The 16820-nt window shown below is 38.7% G+C and overlaps 1 protein-coding gene across 6 annotated transcripts in view; it reads right to left on the reverse strand.

Moving 5' to 3' along the window:
* SORCS1 (sortilin related VPS10 domain containing receptor 1) overlaps window positions 1–16820 on the reverse strand; it is a 287728-nt gene that overhangs the window by 195410 nt on the left and 75498 nt on the right. For 5 of the 6 annotated variants that reach the window (XM_084525016.1, XM_084525015.1, XM_084525014.1 and 2 more), the window contains exon 2: window positions 999–1066. In XM_084525016.1, the coding sequence (XP_084381142.1) occupies window positions 999–1066 (68 nt within the window). Of the gene's footprint in view, window positions 1–998; window positions 1067–15407; window positions 15567–16820 lie in introns of all 6 variants that reach the window. The other variant, XM_084525018.1, reaches the window with a different exon arrangement.

Below are 16820 nucleotides of genomic sequence, written 5' to 3' on the forward strand. Positions count from 1 at the left end.
CACTTACACTGAGTTTACAACACACTCCAGACCACATCCCTCTTCTGTTTTTCTCTTAAATCCCTACTCAGTTCCTTGGACAGAAAGGTTATTTTTTCTACTTCTGACACAAAATTCTTCCTGGGAGCTGAAAATCCTTTCCTAAACAAGTTTATCAAAACAAGTTCAATCTCAAATGAAGTTTTAGTTTTAAAATAACTGTAGTTTTCTTGTATCAATACAGTAGTCTGTCCACCTCTATCAAACCTGCAAACAAAGCCCTAGTCTGCACACCAAAGCTTTGTAAATGGAAGTATGAGAAAACTCCCCTTTCATCCATTACAGCTCCTGATGCTACCACTAAAAAAATATGAAGTAAACACCCCTTAGATCCATTTTTGAGATTTATTTAAAATAAAATAAATATATATATAATAAAATAAAAAAAAAAGTACTACCTGCTCTCCTTGAATGCAAATGTGCATGATATGCTTTTGAAATCAAAAGTCACAAGGCATCCCCTATAAATTACTACAGCAGATATCACCACACGAGTAGAAATCCATAATCTGGTACTAAAACTATGAGTTCTGAACAAACAGACCTGGAATACTCATTTGAGCAAACTTTAAATGCAAACATGCTCCCAGTCTTAACAGCACTGACTTTTCATAACTATCATTTGGGCAGGAGACAGCCATGAGATTCTTCATTATAAACAAGGACCTGAGGCTGTTGAGTTCTAAAAATAAACCCGTTGGTTGATTTGATTCTGAATAAGATAGAAAAGGGGAAATCAAATGACAGCAGGTTCGTGAAGTGTTATCTAGCTGAAACAAAACAATCAAGACTTCAGCCTCTTCATCCTTAAGTACGAAAGAATAGAAACAAGAGAGATGGGTAAGCTACAAACCTTCCAGCATATTTTTAAAAAATCCAATTAAATTCAATAAAACAATCGAATCAGGATGCTCCTATTTAAGTAAGGTGGTAATTATTAGCTCAAATTATCTTCATACCTCCAAAGAGAGCTTTCTGTGATGCTTCCCAGGTTGTAGTCGTACAGCTTTGTCAGAATTAGAATCACCTGAAGGCAAAAGAAGAAATCATGGTTAGTCTCAAACAATTACAATCTTATAGAACTGAAATGACCCCAGGGAGGACTTAGGATTCCTTTAATGGGTGCTTAACATAATTGAATGAATTCTTAAAAGTATTTGCCTAAACTGACATGGGGAGTATTTGCAGAGGTCTATCTTGAGCCAGTCAGACCTTTTTCTGCTCAACTGCTCTCCATTTGTGAACAGGTTCTTCCCTTAACCCTAGGAAGAAGAATGCATGGGAAGGAGTTAACATGCTAGACATACTGTTTTAGGATACCAGATAAGATCTGCTCTGTGGTAGGTTACTTTCTGCTCTGTTTCACAAGCACTGAAATTGTTGATATTTTTCACAGCTGCAATGCATGGATAACCCACTAGCCTGTGTTCAGCCAAATTTTCCATTTGTGGCAGATGATTAAAGATTAAAAAAAAAAACTGGCAAATGATCACCCACTGTGGCCTGGGAGACTTTGCCTGGATATCAGCAAAGAATATCCATGAAAAAAAATTCTTCAACACTGGGACAGGCTACCCAGAACACCTGCAGAGCCCTCCATTGTTGGAGGTTCTCAAGACCTGACTAGATAAAAATAGGGCCGACCTTATTAAAGCTGGTGATAACTCTGTTTTGAGCAGGAGGTTGAACTAAGGACCTCCAAATGTCTCCAATAACTGACACTTCTATAACTTCAGTGAGAAGCTTTAGATTTAGCCAGAATGGAAATGTTTCCACATTTAGTTTTATTGGCTCTTTTGATAAACAGCTCTTCCCTCCTGTCAAAACAGACACTTCTAGAATAAAATTACCTTGCCGGGGAGGAGGGTAATTTTATCAAAAAGAATTTCCAGTAAAATATTTGTCTGCTCTTTTGTTAAAGCTTAATGATAATAATAATAATAATAACAACTGGCATTCAAGATGATATGCTCCTTTAACAAGACCTACATTTGGGACAAACTATGAGACTATTATTATTGCTACTAATTTATTTTGTATTTTTCCCTACCAGATCACCATACATCTCCTCCTTCCTATCCCATTAAGACTGCAGTAAATTGAAGAGGCACAACACTTCTCATCTGACAAAAACCCTGATCTATATACATTATCATCTTCAACCTGGGTTCCTAAGAAATTAGGTTTACAGATATGCACCCCTCTATTCCCTTGATAACTTTAATTTTCATCAGCTAGTTTCTAACAATTTGGCAGAGAAGCCAAGGACTGGAGAAAATTCAGTCCCTATAAACTCTGTGGAAGCTAGCAGCAGTATGGCAGAGGATTATCCAAGTCACTGCTTGCACTGAGAGAAAGGAACAGAACTTGCCATTACCATTTTCCAAAGGCAAAAGCCATCCTGCCTCCTACAAGCAAATAGCCCTGAACCCACCACAGCAGCAACAGAATCTTTTCTGATATGCTCAGTATATAAGGACCAGAAAAAGCATGGTAATGTGGGAGCTGAGGACATAAGCATATAGCTATTGGAAAAGGAAAGCAAAGGGAACAGGTTATATGCATTTAAGAAACAGATTTATTCATTTCTACAGCACAAGTTAAATTCCTCATAGCACAAACAAGGTCAGTCCAAAACATTTGTGATCTGAATGAACACAAGTCACATGCAGAATGATGGGGAAAACAGGAGAAGCGCTTGAAAAAACAGCAGTCGACCAGAACCAACCATCTTCTATGACATCTACTGGAAGAAGCCTCCCTTCCTACCTGCTCACTCCCATTTTAACCTCCTGCTTCCCATCTTCATCTACATCCACTTACTGCTTTGCATCCAAAACAAGAGCCTCATCCTGCTGTGCACTAAAGACTGGCTGGAAACTCTAGCTGTTAAAGTGCAAACCCCACCAGGCAGAAGACAAGGGCAGGAACCCCAGTTTTATAATTTGGTGACATTGCACAAATGGTTCCAGAAATCAATGGGGATGCTCTTCTACGGTCTCCATTTAGGTACCTGATGCCCAAGGCTTCCCCACACCAAAGCTATGAGTGGTAGTCCCCAACACACTGTGGGGACACCTCACAGCCCTCAGGAGCCACCAGCCTACTCTATCCTTTACCAATGGGCAGATGAGGCCTGCCCAGGGTGGCACAGAGGGCAGCCCTGCAGCTCCAAGAGCTGAGTCCATGGGCCTGCCCTAGGGCTCCCTGCAACTCCAGGTACAGCTCAGTACTGAGCCCGTGTGACTCCTAGTCTGTCTCCAGGCCTAATTTCCTCAGTGCCTCCCTCACATGGCTCCCCACCAGTCCTACCCCACTACAGCAAGCTGCCTCCAGATCCCTCCGGATGCCCTGACCATCGGCCATGGATCCCAGCATGACACTCCAGTGACAGCCACCCTGCAGAAAACTGGGAAATGATCCATGTCCCCCTGAAACAGCCTCTTGGTTAACTCCTGCCCTAGCCAGGGACCCCAAGGACAACAGCTATGACAGAGAGCAGTTTATGTCAATTGTTTTCACATGCACACACACCGCTTCCTTATGCCTGCTGACTCCCAAGGGCATCCTGACATGGATACCACCCCCCCACACTCTCCCAAAAACACACTGACCTCAGTGCCATCTAGCCTCCCTCCAACCAGCAGGTTCTCTTTGAAGAGATGGCCACCACGCACATTGTTAGCCCCCAGATGGCAGAGCAGCAGTGGGCACATATGATTTGCAAACCAATTAAGGCTTTATAAAGTGCTAAAATTTCAATCTCCTCTTTCCTAGGAATGTTAATTGGTGACAGACAGGCAGCTGTGTGTCTGGGTCCAGACTATGTCACTGCTATCCCTCACCCCTTTGAACAAGTCTTTAAATCCCCTACTTCACAAGTGAATGAAACTTAAAGGGGTAAAAGGGAAACAGAAGAGGAAGGAGGTATGAGCACATGGGAGTATGTAAAGCCTTTCCAAATAACCGCTCTTCTGATGAAACAATGGTAAAATCAGTAACAAGGTTCAGCACCAGCTTGCGTAGAGACCTTCCATATGATGTGGGAGCTGCACATGCTTTCAGCTTCCAGCCTCCCTTGATCTGCAAAGCAGCTGGACAGTTGCAGGGAAGCTGCTTATATCTTTTTCCAAGCCTTGTTATCTTTTCTTGGCACCATCCTCCTCTGCTTTCCAGAGGAACTAGAGACATAAATGACTAATAAATATTCCCCTAACAAATATTTTGACATCTGGTAGTTTTAGAGGTAGACCAGAAAATAGCAGGCATAGAAATTAGGAAGAGTAAGTAAGAAACACAGTAGGGTTTTCCCACATTCTTTGCCTTGAGCTGACATGGGGAAAGTCATAGAAAGATCTTATGAAGCCTACTTCCCCCGTCTGTAAAACCTAGGAATTAAAGTCAGGCCTAATTTTCTGGATTACTAAAATTAGCAACTTGCAACTGCTAGAATTAAACAATTATTTTTCATGAGTTTCTCATTGTTTTGACTTCTCTCTCCCCCTCCCAACTTTGAGGAGAGATCATAAATCCAGGGAAGTGGTGGCATCACTGTCCCTGAGGTTGATCAAGGAGAGATTGGATGTGGTGCTTAGAGACAAACTTTATTGGGTGATAGTGGTAGTAGGGTGCTGGTTGGACCAAATGATCATGTAGGTCTCTTCCAACCTTAATGATTAGATGATTCTATGATTCCACATTTCTACAAAAGAAAACTCCACTGAGAACTTTAATTTCTTAATTTAAAAAAAGAAATTGTAATTGACATCTCAGAAATAATGACATGACAAAAGTAAACAAAACTGCCAATGAGTTGTGTTTTTTGTTTTCCTTTTTTTTTTCTCCCACTTCCAGAGAGCTGAAATGTCTTGGTTTTGAACTTTGAACTAACGTGGTGAAAGTCATATTGTTTTTTTTTGTTTGTTTGTTTTTGGTTTGTTTGTATGTGTGTGTATCTAACAATTCTTCTACAATCAGAGGTATTCCAGGACCCATTAAAATATGCATGGTTGTTGCAACTTAGACCTTTAAGATCTAAAGTAACATTGTTATATACTAGCTTCTGAGTAAAATTATGATTAAATAACATTTAACATTTCAAAGCTAGTATTTGTATTTGACAACACCTTGTATCATATACATGAAGGTGTTCGTTATGTAATAGCTTAGATACCTGCACATGGTGTAGATACTTATTGCTAGAACAAATTTCCCATTTTCCTGGGCATGTATCAGCTCCTGACCCAGCTTTAAGGCAATCCTTAGTTTCAGCAGTCTTCTCCTTGTGTCATTTACTCTGGTTCAAACACTAGTAATAGATCTGCTCAAAGATATGCATACAAAACAAGTCATTGGGCAGAAAATTAGTTATTTCTGCCTTGAGTTCAGTATTCTCTTTTCCCCTTCATAATGTTATTTGAATAACCTAATTCAAGGCCATGATTTTGGTTATGTTTACTCTTTCAGAAAATGTATTTCTCCTTCGCTGTTCTCATTTCTTTGTTGTTTAGCCTGCAAAGGTTACTTCATGTTTAAGATCATTTCTTTCTTTCCTTTCTTTGCCCCCCTCCCCCTTCTCTGTGGCTGTCACTATGTAGTGCTGAGAAACCTAATGAACAGAGACATGCATATTATGTTGTTCTAAATGTCAGAATACAGCTGTGAAGGAACACAGTAATGAAATGAAAAATACTGTCTCACCTTTTTTATTTTCTTTGGTTTTATTTTCTTCCCCTGGGACTGTATTTTTCCCCCTTCTTTACCGCTTACCAATCAGTACAACCCAACAAGGGCAAGAAGAAAACAACAAGCAAATTAGAGACAATAAAAAAGTTGAAAATCCAGTCTTATGCCAGTTTTTGTCTGAATACAGATGGCTCTTCCTATTCCAGAGAAATGCAAGACCTCTGTTCTTCAGCAGGAACAGCATTTGAAGTAGTTTTTTTCTGCCATAACACGTATAGAAGTGGAGAGAAAAGTCTTCATCACTTTGTGATGACAGCCAAGAGCAAAACTTCTTGGCTCTATTGCATGCTTGGTGAGCACTAGCCATGGTATAGCCCTAAAAGTGTTTGCTTGTTTGAATTACTTTATATAAAGTTGAAAAGCCCCGGAAGAAAAAAGGACAGAAGGAAAGGTGAGTTAGTACACTCACCTGGGAAACAACAGACTGACAGAAGAGGTATTTAAACCTGTTTTACACATCTCCCGGATGAAACCAGCTCCCAGTAGCTATTCTAGGAAAGACAGGTTGTTCATACCTTGCAAGCCATGATGTCTTAATTGAAACCAAAAGTTTTTCAGTTTGATAAGAACTCCTGACCCATAACTACCTTTTAAGACTCAGGTTGTAAAGGCCTGCCTATAGGTTTAAGATGAAAATCAGTGGCTGGACCAAAACTATTGCTCTTTGAAGTATCCAGTTCAGGCCCGTGAAAGATCTCTGCAACTTTGGGAGGAGCTGTAGGGTAAGCATAGCTTCATTTTTCTCAAACGTATCTTCAGCTGGTCCACACCATCTCACCCCCCCCAACACACACACACACACCCCTTTCCTCTACTACCAACCCACTTTTAGTACTAGGTTAAATCTTTGTTTTGACCTTGTTTTCATCTGCTACACAAATGCATCTAGAAAGGCTATATGGTACTGCACAGGGTACTGACCCAAGTTCATGCTTTACTTCAGTGCTAGTTCCAAACTTAATGCAAGGATTACGTTTAACCTGTCTTTTCTCCCTAGGCAAAAAAAAATATTTAGTCTCATTAAAAACAATGCTGAACTAGCTGGGCAGCATGGTGCTGAGAGAGTCTGCACACGGGTGATCAGGTTCATAACACAACAGGAAGAAAGCAACAGATGCTGTCTGTGGCCACGTAACTAAGACACGGATCTATGTTTTGCACTACTCACTATTGCAAATTTAGTCTCAGGAACACTATGTGAACATGATGTTAAAACATTGCTGTACTTATTCAAGCTAGACTAAACATGGATGCAGACCAGAAAAATCATTGTGCCTAATGTCTAATCATCATTATTAAAGACCCACCGTGCAAAATTATCTGCCTGGTATTCCAACTCATTCTCGTTTACATCAACAGTGCTCTCATCTTGGATACATTTTATCAGCTGTATTCTCATCACCCCCAGGTCTTCTCTGGGAATGCTTTCCACTTGACACAGCACAACAGGGTACTAAATTCAAACAAACAACTTTTACAGCTCCACGGTGATAGAGATTCTTCAAACAGAAGAATGCAATCAAATTTTTAAAGTTGTTCGCTATAACTTCCTGGGGTCTGAATTTTACAATGCTACCTCTAGATTGACCTGAAACTGTGCCAGAAGGATTGGTCCTATAGGATTTAAGTGCTGTTTTCAAAAATCACAACAGGCCGTTGCTAATGGAGGCAAAACAGCACCTCTCCTTTAATGTTTCAGACATCTATGCTCTGTATGTAAATTTGCATCTGTTTCAGTTGAGAGTGTAGCTGTCCCAGGTTAAGTCACAGAACTGAAAAAGATTTAAGCCAATAATTGCCCATTTTTCTCACTGGTGCACCATCAACTCTCAGCATTATTTGTGTACATACTGTTCCTTTCTCAACTCTTTGTTGGATGCGTTAGAAAACAATACACTTGATAAGTGATTTTTAATATCTATTCTGTCTTCTTGACCAGCACCACTGTTGAGTGGTCATGTTGTTTTTTTCTTTTTGTGTGTGTGTGTGTTTTGTTTGTTTGTTTTTCTTCTTCAAGCAACAGCCTTAGGACTACCAATTTCCAGCATGGAATGAATAACTGCAGATGGCCTTCATGAACATTAATTCTGTGCTAGGATTAATAACCTGATAGAGACTATGTTTTGCCCGTAACGTATACCAGTGATATTGTGCTCTTCTTAGCTCTTCCTTCTACTTCTAGTTTCAATCATATGCCAGCTAAACGCTCTACCTCACAGGTTGATTTTTGCTATTTCCTCATATTGTAACACCTCCCAGTCTCATCAGTCTTGACCCTCTCTGGTGCTCTTCACCCATGCAAGGAATATGTAACACATCTAGAGTTTCTGGAATAAACAATAGTGCTGGTGTACAGTTTGCTTGCTCTATTTGTCTGGACTGTAAATGTTTAGGTATAGGAACTATCCCACACAGCACAACCAGGCCTCAATATTTTTGTAATGAGATACTGTAATACATGTAACTGTGTAAAAATGACAGTGCTGTTAGCTACCCTTAATAAGACTCTCCTGGGGAAAAAATTAAAAAAAAACTGTCTTGATTGTGGCTGGATAAGCATACCTCAATGTGCCGTGATCCATGAAACCCTTATTAAACTCTAGAGATCCTTTCTATCACCTACTTAGCAAGAACATAAGTCAATGAGAAAGAAGCACTAAATTAAGTTTTCACAAGCTTGTTGGTCTGCTATAATTGAGCAGAAAGCAAAAGGACTTGAAGCTTTCTTCTGCATTATCTGTTAATAATCCATATTTTTTCTGGCTAGGCTGCAGTGTACAAACGTATGCAGCATTTAATCCAAGACTGCAAATAATTGAACAACTTTTTCTTTCTTACTCTCTACCTCTTGCAACATAGAACTTTACAGTTGGGAAAAAGAAGGAAGCCACCAAAACAAAAGAATATTCTCAATAAGCTCTTTGGTGTGGCAGCTGTGTAAGGAAATTTTTCAAAGAAATTCACAAGCAAGTCTGAATAATTCACGAATAAGAATTTTACAGACTGCTCATGAATAAAGAGAAATCTAGAACTCATTATTTGGGGAAAATTATCAGTACAAATCTTGTTCTTCATATTATTACCATTAAGGGTTTTTTTGTTTGTTTGTTTGTTTGTTTGTTTTTTTTTACCTGTTAGCAAGTATCAGGGACTGTAAAAACTAGGCCAGTTCCAAGAACTATGGAGATGTGAATACTTGTTAATTTGTTTTTCACACGGACTGTAGATCTGCAGGCAAAGGAAGATAGGAAAAGCATGATGACAGAGGAGAGCCATGTGATTATGTACCCAGACTACCAACTCCTGATTTCACCACATTCTGTATTATAAAGAACCTGTAATGAAAAATTATTTTTATAAGGGACAAAAAACACTCTGATGTTACCCACAACCATATCTGTGACAGGAGGTGATAGCAGAATTTTAGAGAGAAAACATTAAAATTGGCCTTGCAGAGGATGATGCTTCACCTTATTAACTTTCAGCAGTCAGCAGATTACACTCATCCTAATTCAAAAGCCATGGTGGCTATTGTGCGTAATAATATAAGGATCAGATAAAGCCAGCAAGAATGATCAAGGATGTGGAATGGCTTTATTTTTTTTTTTTAATGAGAATTTTCTCAAACTGAATCTGAGAAGGAGACAATGAAGGAGATGTGAAAGACAGCCGTAAAGTCATGAATGTCCTGAACTGTTTTCTTCTTCTCAGTTCACAAGACCTAGGAGATCAAAAGGACCTAGTGGGTTCAGAATACTAAATGTAAATGAGTTGGGAAGCTTCTTCACGTTTTATGTTGTGGATACTTCCTACTAGATCAGGTTGCCCAGGGCCCCACCCAACCTGGCATTGAATACCTACAGCTGCTCCATCCACAGTTGCTCTGGCAAGCCTGTTCCAGTGCTTCACTGTAAGTAAAGAATTTCCTCCTAACATCTAATCTAAATCTCCCCTCTTTTAGTTTAAAACCATTCCCCCTAGTTGTATCACATTGAGTTATAAAGAAAAATATGAAAAACAATCAGTAGAGCAAGATATATGGCAGTTTCTATTACACTCATCTTACAGGGATCTGTCATGCTGACAGCTTTTAGAGGAGACCATGATACGTGTTATAATAAAGAAGTAAAATGAGGCATCTCTTTGTACTGAGTCTGGCTGGGACGTTAACTTTCCCTGCGGCAGCCCATACAGTGCTGTGCTCTGCACTTGTAGCTGGAACAGCAGTGTTATCACACCAGTGTTGTCTACCGCTGAGCAGTGCTGGCACAGCAGCAGGACTCTCTCTAACCCTCCTAGGGGGTGGGCAAAAAAGTGAGAAGAGAAACATCACCAGGTCAGCTGACCTAAACCAAAGGGATATTCCATACCATACGATGTCACACTCAGCAATAAAAGGTGGAAACAGGAAGAAGAGAGGAAGGGTGGGCTCTTGTGAAAACATCGGTCCTCCTCCCAAACACTGGCTACGTGCGTTGAGGCCCTGCTTCAAGGACGTGGTCAAGCATCATTCATTTGTGGGAAGTAGAGAGTAATTTCTTTCCTCTGCACTTCCACATAGCCTTTGTTTTGTTTGTTTTTCCTTTTTTTTTTTTTCCTTTTCCCCTTTCCCTTTTTCTCCTTTTTAAATTGTTTAGTTTATAATAATTTTTTCCTTAATTATTTTTTTCCCTTTAAATAAATTATCCTTATCTCAACCCATGAGTTGTTCTTTACTTTACTTCTTCCCTTCCTCATCTAGAGAGGGGGAATGAGAGAGCAGTTGTGGTGTTTAGCTGCCTAGCACGGAAAAACCACCACACTCTTCCACAAATCTTTTAAAGATAGTTACGGTCTTCATGGTTGTCATTTGGATGAAACTAATTTTTAATGGTCTAAAAGTAATTTAAAAAAAATATTTTTTAAATAATTTAAAAGAATAAATATAATTTCAAATTTAAAAAATAAAAATAATTTTTAAAATATTAAAAAATGTTCTGAATAACTGGTGCTGGTAATGGAGACTTAATTCCCCACTTTGAGTCTTCGCCTCAACATTGAAATCTATTCTTACAAATTCTCCTTTCATTCAATAAGATTCTTTTTCTTGAAAATATCTGATCATCTCCACATGTGATTAATAAACTAAAAAAAAAATACAAAAATACAGTAATGAAAAGGAGCTAAAAATTGAGGGAATAAACTGCTGTAGGAGCAAAAGCAGAGATATTCAAGTTCCCAGTAAATGTAGTAATAGATTTTCTTCCAGTCAGAAGGAGACAAAGAAGAGGGAAAGGAGGACAAAAACAAGAGAAAAAAAAAGCTGCCTGTCATCTTGAAATGTTTTAATACAAAGGCAAATAGTTAAGAAAGACACAAGGTTTCATTTCAGAAGACAAAAGTCTGTACGAAGAGAATCGATTACACACTAATTGCATTGATGTTTAAAAACCTTTAGCAGAAGTCCTCTGTGCATGTTTCAAGAGAGAAATGCAGTCTTCTGTTTATTCATTTTACTGAATACCCACATAGACCTTTGGGGAATTATTTCAGAATTAAGGACAGAGCAGGGTGAAGCCCTAAACCACTTGGAAGGAAATTTATTCTCTTACACCTTATTATATTCACCGTCAATCATCAGCTCTTGCTTAAACATGCAGTTCCTGCCAGTGATTTAAAGTGGACATCCAGCAATGGTGAAAGGGTCAATTGGATAAAAGCACTACGCTGTTCTGTGCCTGGCCTGCTCTTGAGCTTGCTATTGAAAGACTCAGAGCTATTCAGGATGCTCTGGGCTTTGCCAAAGGGACAAAGATTTTAAGTGCTGAGAAGCCATTTCTGAAACGCACATTTGGAAAGCCTGCATCTACAAATGAAAACTTACTTCTCAGGAGTTTCTTAAAGACTTGAACTTATGTGCAAACTAGTGCTTGAGCATAGCCACAGGCAGTTAAAAGAGAACAGCATATAGCGCGCTCAGAAACTGAGGAAACGTGTGAGAAGAGACTTCATGAAAACATACCACATACTACCATTGGGATCCTACTTTCCCAGCTTTATTTATGGTTGTGTCTTCCTGGTTAAGACAGGACTTTCTGGAGGATTCAGAAACACCTATAAACTCCAAACACACACAGTATTTCCCAAACCACTAATCCAAGCCTCCACTTGAACATAATTCACCCAACTCTGTCTGAGGAAAGAACGAAGTGGAAAGATCTCAAAAAAGGTAACAAAGTAGAGAAAGGCTACTAAAGGTCTTTCCTTGAGTAAGAAACTATGTCCTGGTAGAAGACCAGGGGTGAGGGGATACAAGGAAAAAAGAGTAGGATTAATGTGGTATACACAATACCCAGATTGCTTGTTTAGGAGCTCACTACATCATATAAAAGTGAAACATTAGTATGCAGTGAATAATTTATTTAATGCTACTGTTGTTTAAACAAATCACTTTCATGAAAGCAATGTGTATTCAAGCAATAAATCACTGTTTAGCACTCTGTCACAAGCAAAAGATACTACTTGACAGAATTATTGAATGATGTTGTATAGCCACAAGGCAACTACAGAGATAAGGATGATGCTCTTGAATAGACTGCTTCCCTCTTACCCCAGGGAAGAAACTGAATCTTTAAAGTAAAACTTTCATCCTGGGGCAACAGGGGTAGTGAAACTTATGACCATAAGTGAATTTCATCTTTAGGTCCCAAAAGTGCCCTGAAAACATTAATTGATCACTCCTAACAACAGTTCTGTCATGTAAGTTGGTTTTATTATACATATCAAGCATGCAATGCTTAAGAGTTATGGAAGGCAGGAAGGGAATACTTAGTTTGATGAACTTCTGGCTCTTCATTCTTGATATTCTACCCTGTCCTCTACTGCACACGGAGATGGACTTAATAACATTCTGATCTGCTCTAACTTTAAATCATGGCTTCCACCTTGCCTAGCTCTAAGAGAGCAGGAGTCAAATCCAAGCTTTCTATTCCACACACGTGCACACACACTCCCTCCCACCCCATAATCCTAGTTTCCCCATCAATACAGTTGGGAACGTACACTGCTTCTACTGGTCTTCTGTCAGTGATGAACAGTATACTAATAGACACAAGTAATGTTTCCCAGATGCTGAGAAAACAAAAAAGCTTCATGCAGAGACACTTTTGATTTGTTAGTCTTATTATACTGTGGTGGGGATACCCTGCAAACACTGTTCTAGCATTTCCTATGCATCTTACCCTAAAATAACAAACTGCATCACCCCTGTCCTGGTTTTGGTTTGCTCTAGCAGAAATGTGGGAGGTCTCACTTCCTTATGGCAACCCTTTGTTAAAGGAGTTAAATTAGAATTTAATGTGTCTCAGGCCTAAGATTCAAAAGCCACCTTATGAGCTCTCCGGCTGCCAATATTCATTTAGTTGTTAAATAATGCTAAAAAGAAAAGATGGAAAATCAAGTCATTGTGTTCTCAGCTTATCCTAAATCAGCAGAATTCTCAGGGTGAAATTCAGCACATTTTAGCTTGTGCTAATCATATGAGCAACAAAAAGAATTTAGTGCACTCATTTCGCCATAATAAAACTGAAACAAACCATTCATTCAGCTTTCACCCACTGGTCATCACAATCAAACAAGTATGAAAAATAAGAATAACATTATTTTACAGTATCTATGAACAGAGTCATTTGCTTTAAAAAGGGACAAGACAGAATATAAGGACAAATAAACTTAATTAGTTGGCTTTCTTCAGTTCATTAACGAAAATTTGATGCCCCCAAAACTCCAGAGTATTGAGCCCAGTCTTAAAAAGAGACATTTCAGCCATTATCAAGTCTTTTTGGGGTGTGATATTTTCCTGATTATACAGTCAAAGTTCTTCAGTTCCTTACATTCTCTCACCCACTCCAGCTGCAACAAAATATGCCAGCAGCAGCTGTATGTAATAAGTTGGAAGGCATCTTGAGACCAATTGTAATGCAAAGGTCATATTTTCCAAGCTGTTTATGGACAGTAATTTGTAAGGTTGTAATGTCACATGTTGTCAATAATTCATGGTGGGAAATTGCAACAGTTAATAGGTCATCAATTCTTCACTTTTATACCTTATCTCTTTCTCCCCAAAGAGCTGTTAAAACATGTTTCATTTTAGCATATTCCTTGAACCTCAGACTCAAAGGTTTCATTTGTTTATGGAAAGAAACTTAGGATGGTAAGATGTAAGTAATCCCTTAACAGGCACCCAGGGATGATAACAGATATAAAGTGCACATTTCAGACTTGGGATATAAATTCCTGTTAAAGGTCTATTCTCACTGGAGTTCTGCTCTATATTCTATAGAACAGGTTGATGCTATCAGAATGAAAACTGTTGTATTTCAGCAAAGAGGATTTATTCAAAAACAAGTTATTCAAGGAAGCAAGATGTATTCAAATAAAGACTCCTCATTTCCAGTTCTTTTAGAAACAAGCATAATTAAAACATGAGTTATTGGCTTTTTTAATATTCTGATACAGACACATCCTGATTAGTGAAACTTCCTCCATATGAAATTGTCAGGTCACCCTCTTACTGCTATTCCTAAAGCACAACCACACAAAGCTGAAGGGTAAAACAGGATCAGAAAAAGATAGTACCAGGTGGAACAGAAAGCCTGTCACTAATCCCCAGTGTCAGGAAAAAAAAAAAAAAAAAAAAGCTGTACAAGAGCTAACGAGTTATGACCAACATGAGCTACAGATTCCACCGCTGACTGAGGCATGAAGACAGCTGTTTGTATTAAACAATTGAACAGCATATCCAATATTTCCCTTTACGAACAGCATATCCAATATTTACTTCCACAGGATTCAGAACACATTCAGCTCCATTCCTGTGACTTTTAGATAGAGCCTGGCAGAAGCCAGTAATTCCATCTTTGACCAGGACACTGTTATAACTCCTGTATAAGTAAAGACGTATTAGCATCAAATATCTTCAAGGGAAGTATTAGACCTGAGATACTTTCAGCAGCAATGTGGTCAAAATGAGTCCCCTTAAGATTTAAAAAATTAATCCAGTTTTAAATTAAAAAAAAAAGAATTAAAAAGCCTCCCTCCCCTGTGCATACCAATCTCATATTTCTCTTGCTATATTTTTCAATCATGCTAGAGGGGAGAGAGGAACAGGATCAGGAACAGGTAGAGGTTTTCCATCAAGGAATGAGGGACAGGAACTGCACTCATTACAGATCCTGAGCAAGGTAAGGAAGGATGAAAAGGATAAGGAGGAAGGGGACAAATAGAAGGATAGGATAATAGAAAGGTAGAAACAGTCAAGAAACAATCAAGACTAGACAGAAGAAATAATCAAGACAAGACATTCTGACCTGGGATCCTTTCTATCTGTCAAGAGAACTTCTCATCTTTTCTCATCTCATCTTTCCCCAGCACACATTTTATTAGGAAGCCAACTCAAAGAGATTGGGCAGTTCAACTCACCTTACAAACCAATACACAACAATTCAAATCTTATTAACCCATTAAGCTGTGCAACATGATCCTATTATCTCAAGGATAACAGACCTGAGCTGCCTTCTGCCAATATCCTCAAGGCTTTGGAAGAAAACGTAGGAGAAGCATGGTAGTCCCAAGTGATTAATTACCTTTGTCTCCATTTCTCCTCCTCCTCAATTAATGTTAAGTGGGATGCAGTGGGAGATATTCTCACAGTCTCATGCATTCTCATACACACATACAGAATTTCAAATTTGGGATGTGGGGATGTCTTTTTGGAGTGGAAATCCAAGTCAGTTCCTGACTTCCTGCCAGCAGAGAGCAAAATCAAGAAAAAAAGTCTGCTGAGTAGAACCAAATCACTAACTTTTCCTTTTTATTTATTTATTTTTTTTAAATGACAACTGATTAGTGCTGTTTTCCAGATGGAACAATGATGATTAAGAAAATATTGAAATATTGTGGAATCAGATGTCCTTTTAGACATGACGAGAAACAGCACTGGTGAGATTGTCTCTGTTCCTTAAAAAAAAAAAAAAAAAAAAAAAAAAAAAAAAAAAAAACTCCCTTGCTATCACTTTCTTCAACTCCTTTAGCTGTGCTTTGAACCAAACCTCCATCTCTTATGCTAAGTAAAAACTAACACAGGTACAGGGAGGATTTCCTTATAGGATATTATCTTGGTACTGGAACTAGCCTACACATCTCAAACTCTGTTTTGCCATAGCCCTTAAGGTTGTTAGAACAGAAAATAAACAAAAAAGTATTAACTGCCACTTTCAAAATTATTATAAGCTTAATAAGAATTACTCTTGGTGCTTATCAGCAAAATTAACCACCCTGTCAGAACAGTGTAGCATTGTCAAGTGGCCAGTTCCTCTCACCACACTGAAGAAAAGTGGTTTTATCAGCTGAACGAATGCAACACTGAAAGCTGGAGGAAAAAGACTGTTTTGAACTCTTCTGAGAATTTCAGAATTCTATCAGTTGTCCTTCCACAGGATGTTAACAACATACGAACTCCCTACCTACAAATCCAGAAGTATTGATTTCCAAGCTCTCAGGATAAGATTCATCCCTTAGAAATCTGATGCAGAATCCAAACACTTGAAGCTCTGGCAAGTTGCAGAGAATCTGGGAACACTAGAGAATCAGTTTAGAGAATTCATTTCAAAAGCTCTCAGTGGCTTGAAAATTATTTCTTCACTTTCAGACGCTCCTTTTGTACAAAAGGAACACTTTAATTCCAAAGTGTAAACCTGTGGTCAATTAAGTATCTCTCTCCCACTTTTCTGATTTTTCCAACTTTGCATTCCCAAATTTCAGTCTATTTGCTCCTTAGTTTATTCACTTAACTTCATTAAACCTCATCCTATAGCAAACAATCTGACCTTGACCTTAATTAAGATAGGATTTCAGAGAGGAATTTTGGCCCAAAGCTAGACATTGTTTCCACTCCTAACTACAAACCATTACCCGCCCACCTTCTGCCCCCACCAACACTCACCCCCCCCCCCCCCCAAATATAATGGATTCATTTATTATGACAGAGAATCCCTCTG

Source organism: Aythya ferina (assembly GCF_964211825.1).
Source record: "Aythya ferina genome assembly, chromosome: 7".
NCBI classification, from domain to species: Eukaryota; Metazoa; Chordata; class Aves; order Anseriformes; family Anatidae; genus Aythya; species Aythya ferina.